Genomic DNA, 25,872 nt, shown 5'->3' with positions numbered 1-25,872 from the left:
AAGCTAAGCCATATGTATCACATAAGCAGTTGGTGACAGTAGAAGGCAGTTGATATTCCCTTCTCAGAGGCAGCAGCTTTTCACAGTTGGCTTCCCAAAGCAGCATGGCTTCAGAGGCAACCAGAGTGATTCTACATCTGGGTTTGTTCTGGATTGTTTGTTTCTTCTACCTGAAGCTGCAGCCAGCTCCAGTCTAGAGCCGAAAGAATAAATGAAATTCAACACCAGGCTACAGTTGAGCTTTTTCTAAAATAAAGGTAAAGTGTGTTAAGAGGTATAAAAAATTTACTGGGAACAAGTTGGTCAATTTCACGATGAGCCACGTGACTGCTGTCAAGGAAACAACCTACTTGCACTCTCCAGTATTTTACTCTCTCTTCAATATTCTGCATTGTTAAATTAAGGATCCCTGACACCCGCTCATCCCAAATTTGTGTGCACTTTTGCAGTAGTTTTGTACAACAGCCAAGTGCTTTGCCCCATCCTTTACTGTTTAGCGCAGCAAGTTCCCAGCATGTGGCTCCCAGTTTTGGCAAGCAGAGTAAGTCAGGCGGCAGATTATGAGGGAACCGGTGCTTCCTATCTCTGTGCATCTCCTACTCTCCCCCTTGGCCATGAGTAAAATGCAGATTTCATTTAGCTGTGTTAGTGGTGGCAAAGTTGCACATTCAGAACTTCGAAGCCAGGCACTTCCTTAGTCCATTTACAGAAGAGTGAATACATTACCAGGAAACTCTGCTCTTGATCCTTCATTGTGTCATGCATCACATTTTCTAGTTGGCTACAAAGTTTCCCAGATTCCAGCAGCAGCTCCTCACTGAAAGGGGCAATTATTACACTATTAATTTCTGTGGCAGTTTAAAGAGATGCTGCCTCTATCATTAAGAAATACTTCTGGCAGATACGCTGCAGAACACTGAAGTTAGTCAGGTCATAGGCTTGTAATTCATACTGCAACTTGAAAAGTTGGTGGCAGCCCCTGATTTACCAAATGGGGGAAAGGAAATGTATTCCAAGATGGAACTGGGTTCTTATTAGGTGGAACCACTGTTGCTAGAGGAAAAGCTGAGAAGCCTATAAACTTAAGGATGGGGCAACAGGCAAAAACAAAACCAAGGTCTTTCATTCCAAGTGGTAACCCAGTTCATTTAAGCAAGCCGGAACTACGCATGCAGCAGTCTCAATGACACAGCTCAGCTACTGTGACCTTACATGACAATACTTCAACAGTTCTTGCTGGCAGTGTACTTCCAAGTGAGCCCAACCATCTCAGATTAAAGGAAGAAAACCAAAAACCACTTTTGTTACTGAGGCTGGGGGAAGTGAAGCCATACATGATACCAAATTTTCATATGGAAGATCTGAAAGCCCCAGGAAGTCTTAACTACCAAGTAAACTAAGGTTGCTGACAATGCAAGCTGAACACAAAGTGTAAAATATGAGAAACCCTGTGTGCCATTATTGCACAAAGCAGGAAACCTAGCTTTGTAGTGGTGGCATTAGCAGCCGAAGAACTCCAGACTTTGCCTCAGCTTTTTCTTACAGATTCTGATAAATTGAATGTTCCAGAAGGGACTTGCAGCAGCAGTTGACCTGAGCTACCAAGACGGGATGTGTTCATGCTCTCTGGACTGCCAGTAACAGGACCACGCACTTTACTCTGATGAAAACACAAAATATTCAGAGTGCAATTGTTCCCGCTAGTTTTCAGCAGCCGGGAATATGAGGCAACCTGGAACTTGGCTTTCATACTGATTCAAAATAAAGAAAAGAACCATAGGATACACTCAATTTACTATTGTTTCAGTAGCCTGTGCTACAAACCATATTCTCAGGTTAAAGGGGAGTTCTTATTTTACTTACACAAGCAATTTTCAGCAAGTTCCACAGTTCTTTCTGTCGTTTCTCCTGAAGCCTAACAACTGTTTCTTCATCTTCACTCATCAGATTCATCACTTTCTCCACTCTGGGGAACAATTCCAATGCCTTCTGTTTGCAAACTACAGTTTTACTATTAAAAAAATAAAAACTAATCAGATCACACATGGGCCACTGCAGTAGGAGAACAGTTCTGAAGTTAATTATTTTCTGTTAACACTGCAAGATCTCAATAGCCATATGCAATGAGTTTTAAACCTTCTCTTGCTGGAAGAGAAAATACCTTCTCTCAACTCTGAATAAAATGTACAAAGCTCACCTGAGCTGAGCATAAATGACTCAAACTTTTTTTTCAAAGGTCTGGATTGCCTGTAGAAGCAGTCGTACTATTTCCTGGCTGTCACCGCCTGTCCTCTGATCTGGAATGAGAGCCAATATTACACAGAAAGGTCGGTTTATAGGACAGAGTGAGAAGATTCTTAGCGGCTCATTTCCACTACTGCTTTAATCCTGAAACAGCCAAAGTTCAGGATATGCGAGTTTGAGTGGGATGAATTACACTGAATTTTAGCCACCTTCTTCAAAATTTAAAGAACTTGAAAAGGAGAGTTGGGACTGTATCAAAGGAACAGTCGTGTCTTTCATCCTTTCTACCCAGAAAGGTTGTTTGTTGCTTGTGGCAACAGCCTGCTCTGAGAAGAGCTCCAGAGGAGTTTCGAGAGCAGCTCACAAAGCACCAAGAAAGGAAGGCTGGTCTAGTGTGAAACTGACTCCCTGACTTCCCTCTCGAAAAAAGGCAATCCAGGAGAGCCCATGTGCTGCTAGTGTCTGGGCAGGCCTAGAAGTCAGATAGTTTTCTCAGTGATCCTTACTACACCTCCAAAGTTACACACAAAGCAAGCTGACCTTGAGCTAAAGCGTCTTTTACCTCTTGGCTTCTCTCCGAGTCTTCGGTACAGCCCTCTGGCTTGTTCTTCTCTAGAAGAAAAAAAGCAGGAAAGAAAAGGATTTCCAAAGAACCAAAACATGCAACAAATAGTTTGAGAACTCAAATCTTTTCTATACCTGTCTGCCATTTCAGAACAATGACAGATGAGTCAAAAAACATCTTTAGTGTTAAAGTGCTCCCAGTCCCCCACAATTTGGGTGGAAGAAACAGCCCTTTCACTGTCCTCTAGCGAGTAAGCTTAGCCAGAAACACTCCTGCATCTGAAGCTCAAGGTAGTTCAACTCACAAATCCTCCAGTGTTCCTCCTTGTTTACGACCTAGCGGGCTTCTCTGCAGGTCCACGATGTCTGTCTGCAGGGCCATCATCCTCTTCACCACCTGCTCCACATCATCTTCCTGAAAGCAGGGTAGAACATAAGCAACACAACAGTCTCATACCTAGAGACACTACCACTCACACTCAAACTGGTTCTTCCTTTCTCATTCTTATTTCTAAACAAACCAACAAGATGCAAACAGCAGCCTTGGCCAAAGACAAACGAGTCGTTTCAATTCAAGGAAATTCCAAGACGTTTCTGGGGCTTCGCCAAGATCTCCCGTTTCCCCCTAAGCCTTACAACAGAACGAGCTTCATGTAGTACTAATAATGCACAAAAATTGTGCCACACAAACCAAGGCAATGTGAAATCTGACATCAGTGCAGATACAAGGGGCTTCTATTTAAGGCAGGGACAATGAAGCTAAAGGGGGAGGAGGGGAGAGATAACAAAAACAAACCTCTTTATGACTAGCAGTTAGATTTAGAAACATACCCGCCCACAAAGTTCCACAGCTTGCTCCATCTCTTTCCAGGCAAACAGCAGCTTCTCAGAAGCTAGAGGAATCAAAGAAGAGTGACTGGCTTTCTCAGGTTCACAGAGAAGGAGGCAGGTGTTTTTGTGAGGATAAGAGTCATGAAAAGACCCGTTTGCCAGATGCTATACTCACTAATTCCAAACTCAATCTGCTCTTTATACTTTTCCAGGTCAATTTGGATGCTTGTTTTAAAGAAGTCCAGCTTTGCTTCCAGCTGCTGAGAAAGGGAGGCCATAGAATCCTTCATCTTCCAGAGGGTACTATTGTAACGCAACAGATTCATCCTGCAAGGACGAGAAGGTCCTATTAGCCTCTGAAAGTAGAAATCCACCAGGCTTTCATTTACATCCAAAACAGATACTTGAGACAGCGGTGAGGACAAATGCAGTTGTGCCAAAGGGCTAACTCTCCACTTTTCATGAATTGCATACAGCTCCAATCACGGGCTTTCCCATTCCAACAGGGTCCCATTTCTGTCTTCCCTTCCACCAGCGCACAAAGACAGAGATAAGTATTGTGGAGAAACGGCCACCATACATGGCTGCTCGCTGCACCTGCTGAAGCCGATTACAGTCCTCTTTCAGCATCCGCATCGTGTGCCAGATCTGACCCCACACTTTCCGCAACTGGAAAAAGTGGAGATCCTTCTTTGGATCCTGAACTGAAAACAGAGGAGGTGGGAGAAAGGGAAATGGACATATCAGCGTGAAGCAGGAATAGTGTGTTATCACAAAACAGACCAAAACATTGCTCCTTTGAGGGGCATGCTACTGCCTGCAAAGCCTAGAGCTGGATAACCCCTGTGCAGCTCCCCTAGCATGTCAAAATCAAACACCTCCCTTTTTTAGTTATTCTGATAAACTGAATGAATGACAGTCCATTTTACTGCTTCTTCAGTCCCAATACGCAAAAGCTCCCTCTACTCTTTGTGCATGATACAGACCACGAAACACAGACGCCCCTCTCAACACTGACCCCGCCCCGCCCTTCATATTCATGCCAGAGGAGTCCTTACGGATGCAGCCAACACTTTCTGGATGAGGACGCAAGGCCACCTGAGCCTCAGGAAACTTGCTTGTTATCAAAGAGGAAGAGAAGGTCTGTGTCTGCTGCTGCAGTATCATTCACCTGCAGAAGACAAAAGACCCAACCAGGTTTTCTTGGGAAGAGCAAGCCTTGCTAACACCACAAACAGAAGAGTCCTCCTCAACCAAACACAGAGCACCAAAGGCAACAGGGTGCCTACGCTACAGTGGCTGTTAGGTCTGTGAGGTTACCATGACAAAAGCATGCCACAACAGCAGGGAGTGCTGTGATCCCAAAGCGAGTGCAGTGACTTCTGATTCACTCAAACTTAAGAAAGGGAATACTGAGACTCACCTTGCCATCAGCTGTATGTTTAGTGACCAACTTCTGAGAAAACAATTCAAGTCCTGCTTCCTGCAGTAGTTCCTGGTCCTGTTCTGGAATTCCTGTATCTGACTGAATCCTGGCCTTCACACTCTGCAGAGTCTCTTCCTCTGTCACAGGGTAGGTGTGCACAGTTCCCGTAACCATGTTCAAAACGTGAAGCAACTACCAGAAGAGTAGCGTGGCATGAGAAAGGCTGAAGATACATTGGTCATCTTAGAGCAGAGATTGAGGGACCTAAAAAATGACCACCAAGAAACTGTTCAAAGCACTTGGCAGAATCAAGAAGTCACTTTACAGCTACTTCCTAACATTATGGCAAAGTTCTTGTCCTCCATCAAGTGGAAGAGAGGCCACATGGCAGTTAAATACCTGTAGAATCCTCTCTCAGAATATGGAACCAAGCATGCACAGAAGCTCTTCACTACTCCCAACAAGCTCAGGGAGTATTTGTCCTCAAAGAAGCAAGAGGAAAGCACCTGCCACTAACGGTCAGGAGACAGTTCTATGAGTTTCTGCCTCACTCTTCCTCCTAAGTCTAGGATTCAGAGGCTCAGGAAACTGCTCTCTGGAAAACTTTTTAGGCTAATACAGACATATTGCTTACCTTCAAGTTCAAAATGTCATCCAATGCTTTGAAACACCCATTGGGTCCATAGGTAGGATCTGTACCTCTCTGACGTGGGTGCCACATTAACATGAGTTGCGGCCATTTCTCCAGCCTCCCAGACAAAACACTGAGCAACAAAAACCAGGAGATCAGAAAAGGTGAAAGGGCATTTGCAGTAAAGATACGGCCTGTTCTGTGTGGGAGGACTGACAAAACTGCCTCCCTCCTTCGCCCTCCAGCACTCCACCTCTCCCCATCACAAACGCAGCGTTTAGAAGGCAGAAACCAAGACTACACAAGTCTGACAAGCGACAGTAGTACTGCCTGTGTCACGCACTCAATGTATTCACAGATTAACACAGTAAGGCATATAACACAAACTTGGTCCTTTTGCAGAAGAATCAGTTTATCTCAGCACAGCAATTTCTAGTACTCACCTGTTTAGATTGTTGGGGCAGGGCAAACTGCTAGAAAACTTGACTTCTCCGGATAAGTCTTCTGAAACAACAATATCCAGCTCACTCTTCTGACGCACTTTTGTATGCCTAATGTAAGCGAGTACAATGGTGAAAAAATTGCCCGCCTTTCCCAGCCTGCATGCTAGTAGGCTCTTGAAAGCTACTCTTGACATATAATACAGATGCCACTTTGGTTTCTGTTACCTGCCCTGCAGGAGTCAGCCCTTATCCCATAGAGCAAGTATCAGGAATGCTGAACTTGCTCAGGTGAGTCAAGCCCCTGTGAAAGGGGTCACTTTCCAAAAGGGCAAGAAACATAGGGATATTATCCTCAGAATCAAGGGACCACACTTCTGCTTCCTAAAAACAAGAAAGTCACATCATGCCCACTTACCACCCAGCCACGGTTCACTCACCATTGCACTGGCTGCCAGTTGGGTAGGAATGGTCGGAAGCCTGCAATGCACTCAAAGGCAAGCGTGCCAAAGCTCCAGGAATCCACTGTCACCGTATACTTCTGCTGTTCCAGCAGCTCTGGAGCCTGATACAGTTTACACGCGTGAGACAAAGCCAGATGGCTTTGGCCAGAAAGCTCTTAGCTTTCTCTATCCCTTAACATCTCATTAACATTTGTACAAATAATTAAAGACATTACTGAACGCTGCCTCTCACGTGCTTTAAGACCCTCCTGGAGTGAGTAGCATAGGTTACTGGCACTCCTGCTTATTTATAACAGATGCAGGTAGCACAAAACCCAGTCTCAGCAAAACCCAGCGTCAGCAAAAAAGCAGTCACCTTTGCTAGCTTCAGCACCACAAACGCACCCCATACCGTGCAAGTACCTAATCCCAGCCCAAAGCTTGGTAACAGTTAATTCTATCCCACTAGAAAGCAGTAGCTGCTCTTCTAGCTGAATTCCTTTCTTACCAAGTACTGCAGAGTCCCAACAAAGGATGTGCACAGGCTCCCCTGATCCAACTCCTTAGCATAACCAAGGTCAATGATTTTGTGTATTAACTGAAACACACAACAGAGAATAAGAATGCCAGACTGAAGTCCTGTTAAAAGCACATCATACAGCAGAAAGAAAAGGTCTGGCTCTTCAAAGCTATGCAGGAAAGGTGCCAGTGAAGAGATAGAAGCAGAAATGGGAGGCTACTGTAGATTTCTAAAACCACAATGAATTTGAAGGTGTTGTAGCACACTTAGCAGTTACGCCTCTAGCTCCTTCCGATCTTTGGTCAATCAGTACAGTCTGCTTCTTTCCTTAATAGTTGAAAGTCAAAATGTCAGGTGTTAACAGACGTCTAATACAATGTCTCACCTCAGCTGCACACAGAATACTATGTGACAGTGACCTGAGACAGGTGTTATCCTGGGCTGAGTGCTCTTGCAGAGGGACCATGTAACTGCATGAAGCACATGCAGGTTCCTTGTAAGTTTACTTGTCTGTGCAGGTAGAGACGACTGCTTCCTGCTTACCCTTTGCTCTCCTTGCTGCAGCACAATGTTCTCTGGCTTCAAGTCTCTATGGGTGATCCTGTTCTCATGAAGGTATCTGAGAGCAGAAGCTGAGACAGAAAAAGCCAGTTGTTAGAGCTAAGTAACAGTACCGAGCATGAGCTCAGTAAGGATTCATCTATTCTATCTAGTAATAAGCATGGCTTTCACATCAGACCTTGTACAATCAAACATACAATGAAACACTGAGTGTAAGGGGTAAAGTCAGCATCATAGAACTCTGGACACAAATTGAGTTCTCTCTCTGGATGTTCCCTCACATCCTTCCTGTAAACTGTAGTAATGCTGGCTAGCTTCCAGTAGGCAAGAACCTCCCCAGACTCCCAACACTTTTGGGAGATGATCAAGATCATAAAAGGTCAGTCTGAAATGGAGTCACTAAGGTCACTACTGTATATTTGGAGAGTGGACTCAGGACTAAAAGGGTTTCCATAATTCAGACAACTGAAGGTACTGCCACCACTTACCAATGTCAGATAACAAGATAAGAATAGCTTCTTCCCGCAAGCCACAGCAATTCTCCAGCTGGTCCAGGTACTGCAAGTAAGGAACACAGAATGTAGTCTTTCCCTTCTCTATCCTGAGGGAACTCCAGAGTTCCACAAATTCTCAGGGATGCAAGAAGTTTCAGCAACAGCAATTAAATTCTCCAGAAGCACAAAACTCTATGGACTGTGACCTGCGGTAGCAGCAATTACAGCTTTGTGCCTTGGTTTAATTGCATGGGTAAGAAGATGAAAGAAGTCACTGTCATCCCGTTTTCATCCTTCTATTTGTTCCATCCCTCTTTGCCTGACACTATCAATTCCAATCTGAGGCCGTGTTTTAGCTATGGGCAGATTATAGCAAAGGTCAGAAAAGCCTTAGGATTAGAACTACCATGTGTTATCTCTTCCTATGACAGACAAGAGTTCATCACTTTCAGGAAGGGTACAGCCTACAGATGCACCTACCCCACAATGGTCTTGGCCATACTCAAATACTCTTGCACGTCCCCTATGCTTGCCCTCATTCTCTAGGTGCAAACTCCTCACAGTGTCACTTGCACCTAAAAAAATACAAAGCACTTAAGTCTTCAAAAGCTGAACATAATACCAAGGACCAAGCCACCAACACTTGTTGATGCCATGACTAGAAATAGGAAACATCAGGGTATGAAAGCAAAGGTTTGAAGGGAAAACTTCAGCAGAAAACCTAGGACCAGATCAGAAGGTGATCCATTCCTAGGTTACCATCCTAGGGGCCCCACCTTGCGGAGGTCTCCACCTTGGCAGTACTCCATGGCCAACAATGGCAAGTCATTTGGTGCGAGCTTCTGCATCCCTTCAGGGACATCGCGGGCAGCCACCACATTGGGATGGTTCAGTCTGTGGAACAAAAATTAGGCAAGTATACATGATGTTCTGAAACTGCTATACGCTTTCATGTGCTCGTGGTCACCACGCAAAGCCCAACATGGTCACAAATGCTTTGAGAAATTGAGTTAGTGAATTCTAAAGGTTTCCATCTTTCACAGATCTGGACTCATTTTAACTCCTGGCACTTCATATGGAAGACAGTGTGTTTCTTCAACATGTACGCATTACAGATCTGTCTAGAAGGTACAGCAATGAGCCCTGCACAGGAGTGCAAGGGAGTCTGTTGCTACCGTCCAGAAAAGACCCAAACTGCAATGAGACTGCTGCAGCCGAAAATGTTAATCCAACACCCCAAGGGACTGCCGCAGCACAGACGTTAAGTCAGGCAAAGCGGCGGCTCTAGGTAGCAGCGTTGTTGTAGCGCTGAGGGCATGGCAGACGAGCCGAAGACGGCAGTGTGAGACCCAAGAGTCTCACGCAGCACAAGGCGAAGCTTTCTTAGGCGTGAACTGCCACGCACTTGCCGCCGCAGCCGACTGGGCACCTCCCGGAAGAGAAATCCTCGGCGGCCGGCGGCCGAAAGCCTCTCCCCCCCATTTCCCTCAGCGCACCCGTCAGATCCGCGCTCCAGGGCCGTCTTGGCCAAGCGTCCCGGGGCACTGCCGCCACACCGCGCAGCGAGCCCTCCGCCCGGCCCGGCCGCAAGCGGGCACCGGGCTCGGCCCGGCGCCGCCGCCTCCCCGCCTCACCTCTTCATGATCTGTATTTCCAGCGCCCAGCGCTCGCGGTTGCGCGGGCTCAGCTCCTGCCGGCACTGCTCGATGGCCGCCTGCTCGCCGGTTTCCTGCGGACGCGGCAAGGGCTGGGCTAAGCGCGGGTCCCGAGTCGAGGCGCCGCGGGCCCGGCCGCCTCCTGCCTTGTTGTGCCAACGGATGACGTTGCCGAAGCCGCCGGTGCCGAGGCGCTCCCGCATCTCCCAGGGCCCGCAGGTCAGCGCCTGCAGCGCGGGCGGGCGACTCACGGCGGGCCCGGCTCCGCTCCGCGGGACCTGCGCTTCCGGCTCCGGCGCGACTGCCCGCCCGCCCGCCCTTAAACGGGCCGCGCGGGGCCGGCGCTGGGCCCGGTCACGGCCGCCCCGGCGAGGAGCGCAGGAGCCGCCATCTTCGTGGCCGCCACACCGCGTGAAGTCATGGGCTCGGAATGACAGGAGAGTACAGCTCGTGGGCTGCGTAAGTAAAATTGCAGAGTTGCCGTCTTCTTCCCACAGCATCTCCCAAACTTGCCAATCCGGGATGCGCCGTTTGCGTTTCCCACCGCACCGCTCGAACCAAAGCGCTCTTCTGGGCATTACATTGGGTTTGGATAGTTCTTCCTCCTGGCCTGGCTTGGCATGAGGTGCTTTAATGCCACTGCAAAGACGCGCAATGGTACGGGGATGGAAAATACACTTCAAGACTTACCGCAACTCCAGTCGCCTGCACTGGACCTGCCAAAGCCACCGAGCACAGAGGGTCCCGTCTGGGTGACATGGGGCGGCTGTGGGATGTCATGATGTCACACTTCGTCACTGACATTAAACAGTCCTGCTGAAATTATCCTGAGGATCAGCTTAGAGAAAAGCCAGTAGATGGTGCTTGAGAGAGCAGACACTTATTGCTGGTTTTCCTAAAATATGTTAAGCCCTACAAATGGCACTGCACTCCGTAGACAATTATGGTTGTCCTTAAGCTGTGAAAAGTCAGAAAAATAATTTTTGAAATCTTCCCCCAAGGCCATTAGTTTGTTAACATCTTTAATCTAGGCTGTTATCTTTAAAAATAAAATAAATTAGCCCCTGTTCACTCAGCAGTGTTTAATCTCAGTAACTGGAAGTCCTTTCTGGAAAGGGTCAAATGCAGCTACACTTAAATCAGATTTATGGCAGTAATGTTATCACCAGCACCATGACTCTTGGGGAAATACATTTGATAATCTTGACATAGATCTCTGTGCAGAGAAGAGCTAAACATATAGAGTACGCAGTGTTTCATCTTTACCATTATGCAAAATAGCCAGTGCCGTGCTTTCCAAATGAGGACTCCATACAGCTGCTTCCTGAAAATGAAGTCACTCACATACTAGTTCTTATGCCTTACACTAAATTCTGTCAGGAGCCTGACTGCTAGTGACTCAGTCCCAAGTAGGTAGGACACATTCATCGCTGTAACAATTGCACCACTGACTGTTTTCATAACAGTGCCCAAAGATCAGCTCTAAAACTAATCATCGCATTTGTCTGCCACACTTTGATAACTGAATACCTCGTGACCACACCCCAGTGAGTAGATCTCAGTTTTCTAGGATGAGTAGCATCAGTGAACATTTAGCTCTGGTCCTCAACATGCTGTTCCTTATTTATATCCAAAGTTCATTAGAAGTTTTGTTCATTTAACTTGCAAGCTCCCCTGACTGTTTCTTCTCCCATGGCTCTGTTCAGGGCATGCTTTGCTCTACATGCGGGTCAGGGCCTCTCTGCCAAACATCTTAATTAGGAGTACAGCACACTACACTCGTGCATGAAACAGGAGTTTCTCGTTATTACTACTAAGTCTACATACTGCAGACTTCTGATTATATTAGAAAATAATACAGCTGTGCATTCATTCACTCACACACCCAGAAGCATAATGGGACAGGACAGTTCACTGTAAGAGACAAGTACTATTCTGTCATTGAACAGTAAGGTATTCAGTGGGGAAAAAAAATTGTTACGAAGGCTGAATCTGCTCTCTGACTGGAAAAGAGAGAGAACAAAACAAACTGGCCGTAAAATCCAGCAGCATGCCAGCAAGGAGCTTTCCTCCCGTCCCTCACAGGCTCCCCCCCAGCCAGCCGCCTGCCTGGACCATCCCCTAGATGCTCGGGAAGGGGTGGGATGTGGACAGCACGCCCCACGGCCCAGGGAGTCTCCACCCCCTCGAGTGGCGCTACAAGTAGGACAGAGATCAGAGCAGAGACGCAGGAAACACAAACCCAGCCTGGTCTGGAAAGCAAATCATCAAGAGAATACAGAAGAGAAGAAGCAAAAAGGTAGGCACGACTCTGCACCTGTTTCAAAACTGGCATTTCCTGTTTTCAACATGACTGGCATTGTCATTAAGTACTATTAAATATTATTATTTAATAAATCCCACTGAAGCACCATGATAGTTAACTAACTGAGCTATTGCCTTCCAGTTTTTGAAGAGATTCATAGTGTGGGTAAAGCTGCTAACTTTCAGTAGTTTCAGGAAAGCTGAAGCTTTCCAGGGAGAGGGCTGACAGCCTTGGGCTCTGACCAGTTAAGCAAGGAGGAGTCCCCCACACAAAGGACATTAGCAGAAGAACTTAAAGGGAGAGTTGTTGACCAATATCTTGATGGTAAGGTAAGGAGACACAGAGAACTAGCTGCAAAAGGAGAATTTATCTGATCTTCCCAGGAGATCAGACTATGCCTTTCACTCCAGGTTCCAAAGCATGATAATGGAGGGACAGGGAGGAGGAGGAGGATGGGTCATCTTCAGTTCTCCCTAAATATGCTTCTCCTTAAATGTGGCCAAACCCACAGGAAATACCGAGAATGACTCCAAAAACAAAGACTTTGAAATACTCATTTCATCCAATGTCCTAAAAGACTACAGCATCTTGCTTTTGTTTCCTTTTGGGTTTTTAGCTCTTTCCCCCCAAAACAGAGGTCTGTTTGTTATATTTTTAAGGAGAAATAGTTCAATTGTGCTATTCATCTGCTCAGTTCAGAAAGGGGATGCAGAAACACTTTATCCAGAAGGCAGTCAGTTGCTTCAACTAAGTCAAGATAGCTGATCATCACCAAGAAAGCTATTAGTGCTATAGATTCAGAAACAATGTATGTTGGAATGGATGCATTGTGTCATTGGGAGGAAGGAGAGCTACTTTTAATTTCTGCATCTATAGATGTCACACTTAGGGACATGGTCTGGTGGATTTGGCAATGTTAGTTTTAAGTTGGACTCAATGCTCATAAAGGTCTTTTCCAACCTAAATGATTTTATGATTAAGAACTTTTTGTTCACACTTGATAAGTTACAGCTCTTTTTTTAGGTCTTACTCCACATTAGTAAGATAATGCACACATCATTACTGCTTAGAAAGGCTGTTAGTAATAATAAGGTTAATACGTGGGATTTTAAGCATTCCCGTTGATGATGCTTCAGCAAAAAGAGACAAATGTAGGGAATCGCACATTGTTATGTCCTAATGTACTTGAAAGTGTAGAATCAAAATGACAGAACATTGCATCTAGGTCTTTGACTTATTGTCTAGTATTTTTGATGTAAAGGAAGTACAGCCTGAGATCAGAAGGCGCACGTGTTTATGAGAGCCCTGCCAGATGCGCATTGCTTGCAGGTTTCTACTTGGAGCTTTGTAAATACACTTTTCAAACAGACATAAAATTCCAATTTGACGAGGCTTATCATTCAAGACATTCCAATTGGCTGGCTTAAGTTGTACCTTCCCAAAACTGAAAATAAACATAGGGTAACATCTGTTATCAGTTTTCCATGCATAGTGGGACAGCAGCCATCAGTGGATGGACAGGTATCCCACGGGGAGCTGGGGAGAGGTGGGGGAAAGGCTGCAGCATTATAAGCTAAGATAGCCTGAAGAGGGGCAACAGAAATCCATGGAAGGCAGGGTGTGGCATCTGATGCAAAAAAACTTTAGAGAGACTATCTACAGCATTTGCAGTATAAACACATGCTGTGTAAGGCTAGAATCTACTTGTACAGATGAATATATGAGATAAACTTGATTAAGCCATGCAGGTGCTTTTAAAATAGAGACTCCTCATGTCAGTCTTCCAGGCAAAGAAAAAATAAAAAGACATTCAACTACCCCCTGAAAATGGTCTGCAGTTTCCTGCTGGTTTCAGGTAGCTAAGATTTCTTCCAAGATATCAGTTAGGCCAGGGGGAAAAAAAAAAAATCACTGGCGTTGCCTTGTTTTGGGGGCATCTTAGCAGATACCTCAGAAATAAGACCTCAACAGTTCTTTACCGAGCTTCCCAGGCAGAAATTCTAACCAGGCAGCTCAACTCACATCTAAGTAGTTTCACTGAACAAAGCTTTCTTTGAAAACGTCTTAGCTACCGGGATCTTGTTTCTAACAGTTTTAAGAACTTCAAGCCTTCTCTGCAGATAACAACAAAGATCACCAGTGATACCAACAATTAGCAAGTTAAAACATTGCCACTGTGGGATTCAGAACACAAGCCTGCATAGCTGTAATAATGAGCCACAGCTGCGGGGAGTAAGGATACTATAACACAGGGTTACAGCAGAAACCAACCGACTGGACAGCGGTTCAGATCATTCACTTCGGCTTTGGGAACGCTGCTGATATAGTTCAGATGCAATTGAAGTTAATGTCTATTTGGGAATCGCTTGTACCACTTTTTTTTAAAAAGGCTCACTATACAGTGTTTCCTAAGAGGTGAAAAATGACTTGAAAGTATATAAAAAGTGTCCTGTGAAATCTATGGACCAATACAAGTCACTGAGAGATGCTCCGAATTTTAAGCATTTTATCGTCAAGATGTGACCTAAAGATAAAGCATGGAGTAATTAAGGTTCTCAGAAGATGTTCTTGTGAATCTTTTCAGTCTGACTTGCAACCTAAGTCCCTTCTTTTTGCAGCCTAATGATGAGAAATCACATCCTAAATTATCCTGCTGTACTTCTGGTTCTGCTTCAGAAACTGGACTATTTATACCTTTTGCTTTGAACAAATTTTAAAACAAACAAACAAACAAACAAACAAACAAACAAACAGACAAACAAAAAAGCCCCAATGACAAGACTACTAAAAACCCAGAGTCTTTCTCCATATTAGCCCTGAATCCAAATTTATGACTCATCTATCATACTCCAGTTTCACCAGCTGTTATTCAGCTGCCTTCTTTGGCTTTATATAAACAGAGTCTGAGCTCATGATTTCCGGAAGTAGTAGTTTTTTTCAAATAATTGAGTTAGCTTTCTGCATATAACATAGATGATAAAAAGGTGATAGTGTGGGCAACGCTGCCTGAATATTATTTCAAGTATTTGGAACTTCAGGGCAATCCTAGAGACTGGAAATTAAAATCTGTCTTCTTGCCTGTATCTTGTGCCTGCTACTTTATCTTGCTCCCAGCTCTTGGTTTGTATAGGAGGTATTATATTTTAAAAGGAAGAGAGAAAATGGACTCGTGGTGCAGGACTTGTTCAAAGCAGGCAGGGTCCACCACATCTACATTACACCTTACAATCTTCCACTAGGGATCAATGAAAGTTCTCTCCCAAGAGTACTGATAGACGAGTCAGACTATGTAAATCGATTTGGAGAAAGCAGAAACTCTTCTTGGTGAATTGAAGAGGGCTTTGAAGTGTAAAGCTGCTGAAGAGGTTAGAGGGAATAATGTATAGTTGTGACTGCATAGAAGTGACATAGAGAAAGATGCTGCAACAAATAAATGAGACTATCAGAATAAAAGCTAGCCTGCCAGACCATTGCCATAACTCTGCCTTTTTAGCAAAAGCGTATGATACTAGTAAAAACTAAAGGCTTAGTTGGGAAGGATCGGTAGAAATATTGAAAATAACTCCTCACCTATCATCAAGCAAAGTCATTTTGCCTACACATTCTCTACACAAGAGAGAATCTTCACTCTCACCCAAAGTAGCAGTCTACAAGAAATGCAGATCCTCTTAAACCACTGTTAACACAAACTGACCCTTCAGCAGACCCTCTGCAAGAGATCTCTTACGTAGGTGTCAGTAATCAGAATCTCAATTAACGCATTTAAATCACCATTGCACTGCATCATCAGATAAGCCCATCTCTCTAATTGTGCACGTGGTACTACTGTTGGCATCCTACAATTTAGGGAAAAAGTACTTGGAATTTACTTCTGTATTATTTCCCAGGAAGCATTCTCTCAGTTTCCTCCAGATGTAAATGAGTGTGCTTTAGCTTATCAAGTTTCTAAGTTTATCAAGCAAAAGCACATCTGGATCCAGCCTGGCAGTTTCCCTAGGAAGACCAGGACAGTTAGACCAGACAGCTGAGAAGTGATGGGTTGAAAAACTGTATAAAAAGAATTTTCATAATTTAAAACTTTAATTTAAAGTTACACCTTGAACTCCATTCACACTGTAAACTTCCTTTGTTCAACATCGTATTTTTTGTCTCTACAGATAATTTGATATTTAGAGCTGATGTGAAAAACACTCAGAATGGAAGGCAAGCTCCCATGTCTCCTTGTGCTGGTAGGAGCAATCATGACTGCCCAGTGCCAGGTAAGAGGCTAATGCATCAAATAATTCTCTTGCCATCTTCCTGTATTTTCAGCAGCATTCCTTTGCCATTGGCTGCAGCTGTCTGCATCAGGCAGAATGAGAATCTGCTTAGCTCACTACAAACCAGAGGAAGAAAAATGTTACAAAGTAGTCTATCATTGTGGATGCGTTATGTGTTATCCTGGCTCGTTTTCATTTCAAGACTTGCAAGTAAACAAGTCTTCTCCGGGTATTCTTGGTGTATCTGTTCACTGTCACCTTTCACTGTTAATAAGAACTCCATTGTAACCAGCCTTCCGTTTTCTATGGTCATCATCTTCATCACTATTCTCACTTAAAACTGCACGTCAGTGGTTCCCTTGTCCCCTCACTTTAAGCCTCACACCACACACAGCTTGAGTAAATGCTACACAATTCCAGAACGTTTACTCCCTTTCTCAAAAAATTGCTATCCCACCTTTCCTCCTTCTTATCTTCTTTCTCTTGTGGCCTAATCAAAGCAGCTTTCTAAATTGGTTTCCTCCATTAAACTTTATCCAAAATATTTCATTTAACTGGCTGCAAGAGACATATCTCTTAAAGATAATCAAGCTACAAAGTCTCATGGGGAAACTGCATGTCAGTGAGCAAAAGTAACTGCTTGTTGACTGTACCTACCTTGGAAATTATTTGCTTGAACCTCCTTCAAAGAGCAGAAAGCTGGCAAGCTTTAGTTAGCATTTGCAATGCCCCAAGAACACATAATGACTTCACACACAATGTGAGTACAGCATATCCCAAATTCACCTCACTCAGATGACAAGCAATCACCTGGTAATCTGTGGAACAAAATGATTTACAATTCTTAGGAACCCATACTGAGGTACTAGAGGCACTTTTCATTGTACTGTCTGACAAGAGGGCAGACAATTCCTCAGAGCTTCCTGATTTACATGCCCTTAAGAAAAGGACTGACTCTTTGAAGGTACTTGTTCTCTCATCTTTTTTAAGAGAGCAGTTACTCACAGAATTAACCTCCTTTGCTTGCAGGGCTTACACATGCGTTTCAAATGAGGAGCCAGATCTAGAGGTAAGCCAGGCTAACTAAAACCATGTTAGCTGGAGCATTATGAACATGGGAGGGGAAAGCAAATCATGCTGAGGAAACAGAGCCTGAGAGCTTTTTGTCATGGTTATGTGGATGAGAGATTCAGAAGGCAAAATACCAGTGCATTAATACCATCCACAACAAAGTTTTCCCCTCCCTCTGCTCTTCTTGAAAGGAAGAGAGACGAGTCAATAGTGGAACAGTACATTTGGCAGCACAGCAGCGAGAGAGATGGGACAGTTGTGGTCTGAGAAGGAAAAAGGGCAACCCATTAGACAGATGCTCCCATCACAGATGCTTTTCTCCTGGAAATAGAAGGGAGTCCTTTTGCTCAGCCAGGTCTTTTCCCTGAACTGAAAGAGGATTTCCTTTCTCCGATTACAGCCATTTGCACAGATAATTCATCTGCAGAAATTTACCGATACAGGGGGACCTGGCTGAGGCTTTCAGGGAGCAGAATCGAATACTGTAGGTGTGACAGTGGTCGGAGTCACTGCCACACTGTGCCTGTCAGAGGTAAGTATGACAAAGGAAAAGGAAATGGTGAGAGCTTGTCCATCTAATCGTCCATTGTCAGGGCCGGAGTTACTGCACAGAAAATTTGTCTGGGAATAGAAGAGGATAGAAAAGAAAATACCAGTATACACTGTCATGGGCGGGACTAAGTGGGAGTGGGCATGGAGCTGAAAAAGTCTGACAGAATATGTGGAGAGAATGAAACAGAGAAAAAATTGAAGCACTACACAAAAAGGCTGTAAGCACATGGCAATAACAGGTGGGTAGGGAAAAACAGAACAGGCTAAAAGAGACTGATAGGAAAATGAAAGGTGTGTATACATTTCCAGCTTCTTGCTTCTGTGAAATCTAACAGTATTTCCTGGCTTTTGCTTATTCCACAGCCTGCACCAGAAATAAATGCTACAATGGGGGCCAGTGTTCACAGGCATATTATTCCCCACAGCTCTTCATCTGCCAGTGCCACCAAGGTTTCTCAGGGAAGCAGTGTGAAATAGGTGAGTATACCGCATCAACTGCTGTGAACAATGCTATTGGGGTTAGCTGTGCAGTACACAAGGATGAGATACCCAGAAGCTCCTGCTGTAGGCTAGGCTCTCTAGTAAGTTGTCTTTTTTTATTCGAAAGCTAATACTACAAAGAACTTTTAAGCACATCTTGGTTGTTCTAGGTGTCTCTTAATAAAACTCTAAAATTTTGTAACTGAAGACCTTCATATACACTTGCAGACTGCCTGACAGGGCATTTTCACTGACTTACTAGACAAGACATTTGAGAGCCAAGTTTAAACAGAACAGAGACTGGGGAAACTGTCAGGGAAAAGAATTGGTATGCTGTCCTTAGATTTTCAGATCTTACCTTGTTTTCAGATACTGAAGTTAAATGCTACAAAGACACTGGAGTAACATATAGGGGTATCTGGAGCACGGCAGAGAGTGGAACTGAATGTTTAATTGGAATAGCAATGGCCTGGTGGACTGGTTGTACAGTGGCCAAAGAGAGGATGCTGCTGAACTGGGATTGGGCAATCACAACTACTGCAGGTGAGGGGCTGATGGCGCACAGGGTCAGAGCCACAGGAATTAGCCCATTCTAAGAGCCTGGAGCAAAAGAATGGCTGCGTGCTGTAGTCTGATACCAAGCAGGGAATACTCTGCACAGGTGCAGATACTGTGCAGCCCGTGAGCAGTAATTGCCATGTCTGTAGACGTGTCTGCACTTCAGGTCTTCCTAGACTGATGTCTGTGGCGGACTACAAAATGCAAGTGTGTCTCACCCCAGAGTCTTTCTCTTGCCCCTTCTCAGTCCTTCCTAAACTCCACTTCTGATTCAGCTTTCTACAGCTTCAAATTCTGATCAAAACTGTATAGTGTTTTCTGTCCATGACCTAAACTGCACAAACATGCTGTCCACTCCTGCTAGCTACTGGCCATCTCATCTTCACACCAGTGTACTCCACAGTTTTATAATTAAAATAGGAATTCTAGAAACTTCTGATGGTTCAGTCCACATCTTCACTGCAGAGCAGGACTAAGCGAATTAGATGGCCTACATGACACTACTGGCAATAGCTTTAAAATGATGCATAATATTGTAACTCTTTCAGAAACCCAGATGAGGATTCCAGACCTTGGTGCTATATCTACAAAGGGGGAAGGTACACCTGGGAACACTGCAGTGTGCCCTCCTGTTCTAAAGGTATATGCAGGGGACAGGAAATGGACATTGGAATTTCCATTATTTGCTGCATATATAAGGGTTCTCTGTGAACTTGGGCTATTTTTGTAGCCTAAAAAGTTGAAACTCTCATGTTATACCATATTTAGGCTTTTAGTATTTAAGACACTGAGAGAATGAGATACATAGAGGTAATATATAGATGCCTTGACAGAAATCACACCTAGGAACAACCGACAGTTTTGCATCAATCAGTTAACGTGCAGCTTTCTTACTGAAGTTAGGAACATCAACTGCAGATCTGGAAGAGGCACAGATTACCGCGGCAGCCGCAGTGTTACCAGTTCTGGAGCTACCTGTTTGAAGTGGAATTCTCGAATCCTTGTCAACAAGCTATATACTGCTTGGAGAAGAAATGCTTACCAGCTGGGCCTTGGTAGTCACAATTTCTGTAGGTATGTAGTTGTTGATAGAATAACAAAAAAAAAACCAACCCACCAAACTGTCTTGCAGTACTGTTAAGGCAAGGCTCTAATCTTATACACAGATTAATAAAGCACATTACTGGTGGCAATGAAACTCACTTCCAATAGTAATTTTATTCCACCTGGCCTATTTATACTTCCCTAAGATCAGGCTCTGCAAGTGCAAATGAAATTTGCACTTAGGGAGTGCCCCCTTATGGCCCCCCATATCAAAAAAAATGCACTCGGGTCACAGTCTGACACCTTGAGGTGTCTGCAAACTCTCTGCAGATCTGATCATACAAATAGCTCTTCTCTTTCCTATGCTGCAGGAATCCGGATAATGACAGCAAGCCCTGGTGCCATGTCCTGAAAGGAAATCAGCTCCCATGGGAGTACTGCAATGGGCCTACTTGCTGTAAGGATACCAGCACTCCTGGTTCTACTCTTTCTTTGAAGCATTACAGTCCTGCATGTCATCTGTATTAAAATAAGATCTGGAGAAAAAAAGCTGTATTACACTCAAGCATCTTCCAGCAAAAAAAAGGGCTGGAGTTAAACAAACAAACAAACAAAGTTGTTTGGAGCAAAAAGAGATTCTGTAGCTCCACTCTCATGGAAATGCCTCTTGCTCTGCCAGAAGGGAAGATTACAGAAATGGAGGACAGGAAAAGGCAGGGTTTCCTTACTGTATTTCTCAAATCAGAATACAAGTTTCCTAGGAAACAGCGGTGAGTCAAATACTAAACAGTTGGTGGCCAGCTGCCTCAACATGGACTGGTGACTAGCAGGCTCTTAACCTTAACTCAAAGCAAGAGTGCCCAAACAAAAAGCCTTTTTCTGGGTTTGTCATCCACAGCAACCTGTGGATTACGGCAGTGCAGAGTACGCCGGTACAGGATTAAAGGTGGTTCCTACGCAGACATTGCAGCTCACCCATGGCGAGCTGCCATCTTTGTGAAGTATCACCAAGTGCCTGGAGAGCATTTTCTCTGTGGAGGAATTCTGATCAGTTCCTGCTGGGCTTTGTCAGCAGCTCACTGTTTTGAGGAAGGGTAAGTTGAGGACTGGGGGTAAAAGGTCTGGAAAATAGAAGCATCCAGTATAGCTTTACTGGAAGGGTATAAGACTTGGAAAAACCCCTCTTTATCCCAGTAAGTCTGCACTAAAGATTATAGTTAATTGTGCTGAGCATTACAGAGAGGCATTTAATTAGGCAAACTAGCAGGATGGCATTAAGGTACCACAGGAAAGTATCAGTTACCTTAAGAACACAGTTGTCAATACACATGCAGAACCATCTGAAACTTGAGAACAGCAAGGGGCTGGCAGAGGAACTTTGCCCTGATGGCTGTAAGCATATAGAGCAAAAAAGAAGGCAAATAGGTCACTTTGCAGTCAAACTGCCTGGGTAACGAAGTAGTAATAGAGCTAAAAATAAATAAATAAATAAATAAATAAATAAATAAATAAAGAGCAGACTTTCCAACAGCACATCTTCAAGGGAAAGGTGCGCTCTAGTTAACACAGGAATACAGACTCTCTTGTTCTTCAGCTTTAGTACAAATCAGCTGAAGATTGTACTGGGTAGGACTTCCCGAGCAACTCCCGAGGAAAATGAACAGAAGTTTCAAGTAAAGAACTACACTGTGCATCAGAGATTTGACTCAGAAAATTTCAACAATGATATTGGTAAGAAACTTTTCTGACATTGTGACTGGAAGGTCATGATTGGCTCAAATTTGTGGTTAATGAAATGGGGATATTTTTCCATGTTCAGCTCTGTTGCAGTTGAAGTCAGATGCAGAAGACTGTGCTGTTGAAACAGGCACTGTACGTGCTGCCTGCCTCCCCATGCCAGAGCTGCAGCTGCCTGACTGGACTGAATGTGAGATCTCTGGTTATGGCAAAAATGAAGAATGTAAGTAGAAGATACATGTCTATACATCCAGACCTTGAGTCCTCTGCCCTCAAAGAATTCAAGCCTTTAGCACCACTGAATGTGTAATGTATCATAATGGCTTATATGAGCACTACAAAATGTATGTAGGAATTACTCAAAAACAAGTTTTACTGTAAGTTATTCATCTGAGTTCTGTCAGCCCTATGGGCTAGTAGAGTCTTCCCCGATACTCTCCACAGTACAAAACTAAAAAAGAAAGGCACAATGAGTAAGGTAGGAAAGACATAAGATTTGCAATCAGGGCTGCCACATCTGCTGTACTCAATACATTTAGATACTGTAATTTGGACAGAAATTCATTTCTCTCAAGCCTTGATATACCATACAGTTGCAGATTGACGCATTATTCTAAGAGATGCAGAGAGTAGCAAAAAAAAAGGCTAAAGAAATAACAATCCCAGATATACATTAAAAGGCTGGTTAAATTGCTTTTCAAGTGAGCTGTAACAAACAGAAATAAAAGGTGTGTGAAAGTGTACACAGCTGGACCTGTATTTAAAGCAAACAAAAAAAACCCCAGTTCTTATTTTACTTTCTTCCTTTTCCGTTTTCTTTAAGTTCATTAACTTGTAAACTTAGTAAGAGAAAAACTGTGAAGCATCCATCATACAAGACCTAATCACAGTTTGGACCCACAGGGGTTTTGGAACAGACCTAAAGATGTAGCATGTAAGTGTGGCATTAAGTGTTTTTAAGGTGCTTTTAAAGCTTGTCCTCAGCATTGCTTACAGGGAGTACAGGATAAATTCTGAAAGGGAAAAGATGCTGCAACTGTAATTCAAAACTCTACTGAATAGCAACAATCCTGCCAACTTCCAGTTTTGTGAAATTGTAGCTGTACAGGAGAATAAAACCCACGTCCAAATCAACCATGCAAATCTCTTCCATTCCAACGTAAGTGTAGCAGTTACTCAGTATTATGTATGACAAAGCATCTAACTTTTGTCAGTACAAGTCTAATGTTAAAAAGTTAGGATCCTGTTTCATACGGTTAAGGCATTTTCATAGACATTTCCTGTTACTTCATTTTGATTGATGTAACTCTGTGAAGATCACTTATCCACCAAGAAACCCAGCAGTCTTTAATTTGGAGCCTGCATAAAACCTCTCTAGCTTGCTGAAGAGACAATATTCTTTCTCAACGAGATTTAAGTGGTTCTGATTATTGAAGTGGAACACGCAAGATATAAAAAAAATCCTTTTGCAAGGAAATTTTAGTTTAGCCACAGAGCTACTTCAGTTCACTCTCCCCTAAACTATGGAAACTGAACTGCAACTTTTAGAAAACATATATATGCACATACAGAGACATATGTATGTATATATGTTGTCATTTTCCTTCCAGTTTCTCCGTTCTATTCAGAGCACCTGAAGGAAGGCCATGTCAGATTGTTCCCAGCCAGTCGGTGCACAGCACAGTATCTAGAGAACCGGACAGTAACGGACAGTATGTTATGTGCAGGAGACACAAGGAACCTTGATGATGCCTGCAAGGTAAACCCTATTCTGTTCTTCTTTTTTCTTTTCCTTGTCTCTTTTCTTTCCTCTGTACTTTGAGCTAACTAAACAAAAAGCTTCAGAAAATTGTTTAAAGAAGTTTTTTTGCCTACATGGCAGTCCTAGTAGGCTTTTGATGAACAGAATAGAACTGGTGGCTCCTCTTTAATTTCTCTTCCCCCACCCCTCATGGAGGGGAAGGCAGGGAACACTTAAGCAGTCAAACCAGAGCAACACAGACCGAAGATCCCAAATACAGGAAATACCACAAAACTGAACAGGAAAACCCACCCCATCATTTCCTAGTATCTTCTGTTTTGTGAGCATGCAAAACTCAGCAGGAGGTTCTGTAGAAGGAAGGGGGTGCTCCTCTACTGAAAAGTAGTGCAAAGAAGGATAAAGGCTGAAAGATGGTAGAGAACAAACAGCTATGACATGAGGAAAAAGGAAGGCATGCATTCAATCCACATCCTTTCTGTTTAAACAGCTAGTTAATAATTTTGCCTTACTGTTACACACCACAGTCTAAAACCCCTTGTATCTTTATAGCTTGAATAAAGGCCTTCCTCTCTTTGTTCTTTTCAGCATTTTACCTGCATTTCATAAATGAGCTCCATACAAAGTTAGACACCTTGGTGTTATATTTTTCTGTATCTCTCCTCATAAGATGAGCATTGAGGCAGTCTGAAACATGAAAGTGACTTAGGTAAAAGTACTAAGAGCTCTTGATTTGTGAGCATACTGCATGGGGTATTTCTGTAAACACTAGTGAACCCTTAAAGCCAGTGGAGGTGGGAAAAGCAATGCCAAACCAAACAAAGAGATTGTTACTAATCTGCTACTTCCCTGTAGGGCGACTCTGGAGGGCCTCTGGTCTGTGTGAAGGACGATCGTATGGATGTGATTGGAATCATCAGCTGGGGAATAGGCTGTGGCCGCAAAGACATACCTGGTGTTTATACAAATGTGAGTCGTTATCTTGACTGGATTCAGGACACCATGAAACTCTGAGAAAGAAAGAAAGAAAGAAAGATGAAACCTTTGCAGTCTTGCGGCCATGCCCTCACAGCTTCCTTCTGGGTGCTTTAAGTTTGCTGACAGGGCTTCCCATTCATCCGGATGCTTATTACTTGTAGTAAAACAGGAAGACAAACTGCAGTGTGTGGGAAGGTCATGTTCTTAAAATGCTCTCCTTTCCTTATTACAGGTTATTAGAAGCTAATCATCTTTTTCCCCAACAACACCAAACTTTCACCTTGCATCAAATCACATAAGTACAATAAAAATTAATTCTGGCCCTGAGTGAATAAACCAAGAGAGAACATCATGCATCTCTTCAGCAGCTGTATTGTTTTAGGAATGTGTGTGAACTGAAGGGGATATTTAATTTCCTGAAAACTTCATCTTCCTCCTTATTTGACTGTGCAATTGAAGACATTAAGCTCTGTCCTTATACCATTTGACTTCGCTAATTTAAGTTTATTTCCAGTAGAAAGAACAAAAGCCGTAGGCATGGGCTGCTTATTTCCAGAATACTATACTACTTGTTTCTTCAGCTTGGAACCAATTAACTGAGTTTAAGCTTAAACTCTCTGAGCAAATCCAGGATGGCGTGCTTATTAGGACATTTTATTCCTTCACTTGGTTTTGCTCCTGGTAATGGAATGTGTAAAAAATTTAACACCAGCCTGATCTACCACAGAATCAATGCATATTTCTGACTATTAAATTTCTATGCATTATCATCTGATATGATGCAAAAGGTGTATCTTCTGCGCAGCAGGGCAAAACAAAAGGACAAGTGTATTGGCAGCTGTTTTAAGTGCCTGCTAGATTTATATCCACCAGTAAAGGCCAAGTCAGATATCACAAGGCTGCCTTTGTCCTTTAACAGAAGATGGGACAGGGTACAACCAAGTCACCATGAACCAGAATCCCAGTAAACAGCGTTACTTCCTTGCACTGCAGCTGCCACATGATGCTAAGTGCCATCTATGCACATCCTAAGAGAGAAGCCTCTCTGAGAGCTTCTCTTTTGTCCCATTGCTTTGTAAAGAGAAAACAGGTGTAACTACTACTTTACAAAAGGAAACGCTTGTACTGAGGGTACAAAAGGAGTTCAGTTCTAGCATGAATTTCTAGCTAGAAAACTAGCCTGTTGTATTTGGGAAATTCAAAACATTGTAACTCGAAACGTTTACTCCCAGTGTTTTTAAGGAGCTCTCTGATAAGCTCAGATACTAAGTAGTTGTACAATAACTACTCAGATAAAGAATCTAAGCAGGTATAGAAACA

At 43.6% G+C, this 25,872-nt stretch overlaps 2 protein-coding genes and 4 long non-coding RNA genes across 6 annotated transcripts; 4 read left to right on the top strand and 2 right to left on the bottom strand.

The window, feature by feature from the left end:
• Positions 1-1,538: 1,538 nt before the first annotated feature.
• On the bottom strand, positions 1,539-2,479 carry LOC136304413 (uncharacterized). Its single transcript, XR_010724557.1, has 3 exons — positions 2,198-2,479; positions 1,864-2,011; positions 1,539-1,660 (listed from the first exon to the last, which is right to left on the bottom strand). It is a non-coding gene; the product is annotated as an uncharacterized lncRNA (long non-coding RNA).
• Positions 2,480-3,010: 531 nt separating this feature from the next.
• On the bottom strand, positions 3,011-8,693 carry LOC136304415 (inhibitor of nuclear factor kappa-B kinase subunit beta-like). The gene is given in 14 exon segments (XM_066207974.1): positions 3,011-3,223; positions 3,640-3,701; positions 3,815-3,966; positions 4,220-4,343; positions 4,698-4,747; positions 4,749-4,810; positions 5,063-5,257; positions 5,700-5,829; positions 6,140-6,247; positions 6,577-6,701; positions 7,088-7,177; positions 7,643-7,731; positions 8,149-8,246; positions 8,635-8,693. Coding segments are annotated over 14 exon segments (1,458 nt in total). The 3' UTR covers positions 3,011-3,109.
• A 1,531-nt stretch (positions 8,694-10,224) lies between these two features.
• On the top strand, positions 10,225-17,443 carry LOC136304410 (uncharacterized). The gene is made up of 4 exons (XR_010724554.1): positions 10,225-10,268; positions 11,895-12,108; positions 16,272-16,373; positions 17,403-17,443. It is a non-coding gene; the product is annotated as an uncharacterized lncRNA (long non-coding RNA).
• A 452-nt stretch (positions 17,444-17,895) lies between these two features.
• Positions 17,896-18,901, top strand: LOC136304412 (uncharacterized). Its single transcript, XR_010724556.1, has 3 exons — positions 17,896-17,976; positions 18,360-18,473; positions 18,846-18,901. It is a non-coding gene; the product is annotated as an uncharacterized lncRNA (long non-coding RNA).
• A 34-nt stretch (positions 18,902-18,935) lies between these two features.
• Positions 18,936-19,978, top strand: LOC136304411 (uncharacterized). The gene is made up of 3 exons (XR_010724555.1): positions 18,936-19,019; positions 19,583-19,674; positions 19,953-19,978. It is a non-coding gene; the product is annotated as an uncharacterized lncRNA (long non-coding RNA).
• Positions 19,979-20,520: 542 nt separating this feature from the next.
• Positions 20,521-24,598, top strand: LOC136304414 (tissue-type plasminogen activator-like). Its single transcript, XM_066207973.1, has 6 exons — positions 20,521-20,535; positions 20,997-21,172; positions 21,673-21,809; positions 21,898-22,038; positions 23,426-23,574; positions 24,430-24,598. Exons 1-6 carry the CDS (start codon positions 20,521-20,523, stop codon positions 24,586-24,588), a joined length of 777 nt encoding a protein of 258 aa, XP_066064070.1. The 3' UTR covers positions 24,589-24,598.
• Positions 24,599-25,872: the final 1,274 nt, after the last annotated feature.

This window comes from Chamaea fasciata, unplaced genomic scaffold (genome assembly GCF_029207755.1).
Source record: "Chamaea fasciata isolate MVZ Bird 193981 ecotype frontalis unplaced genomic scaffold, bChaFas1.0.hap1 SCAF_80, whole genome shotgun sequence".
Lineage (NCBI taxonomy): Eukaryota > Metazoa > Chordata > Aves > Passeriformes > Sylviidae > Chamaea > Chamaea fasciata.
Note: the sequence above shows the minus strand (reverse complement) of the source record. Positions and strands in the feature narration are given on the sequence as shown.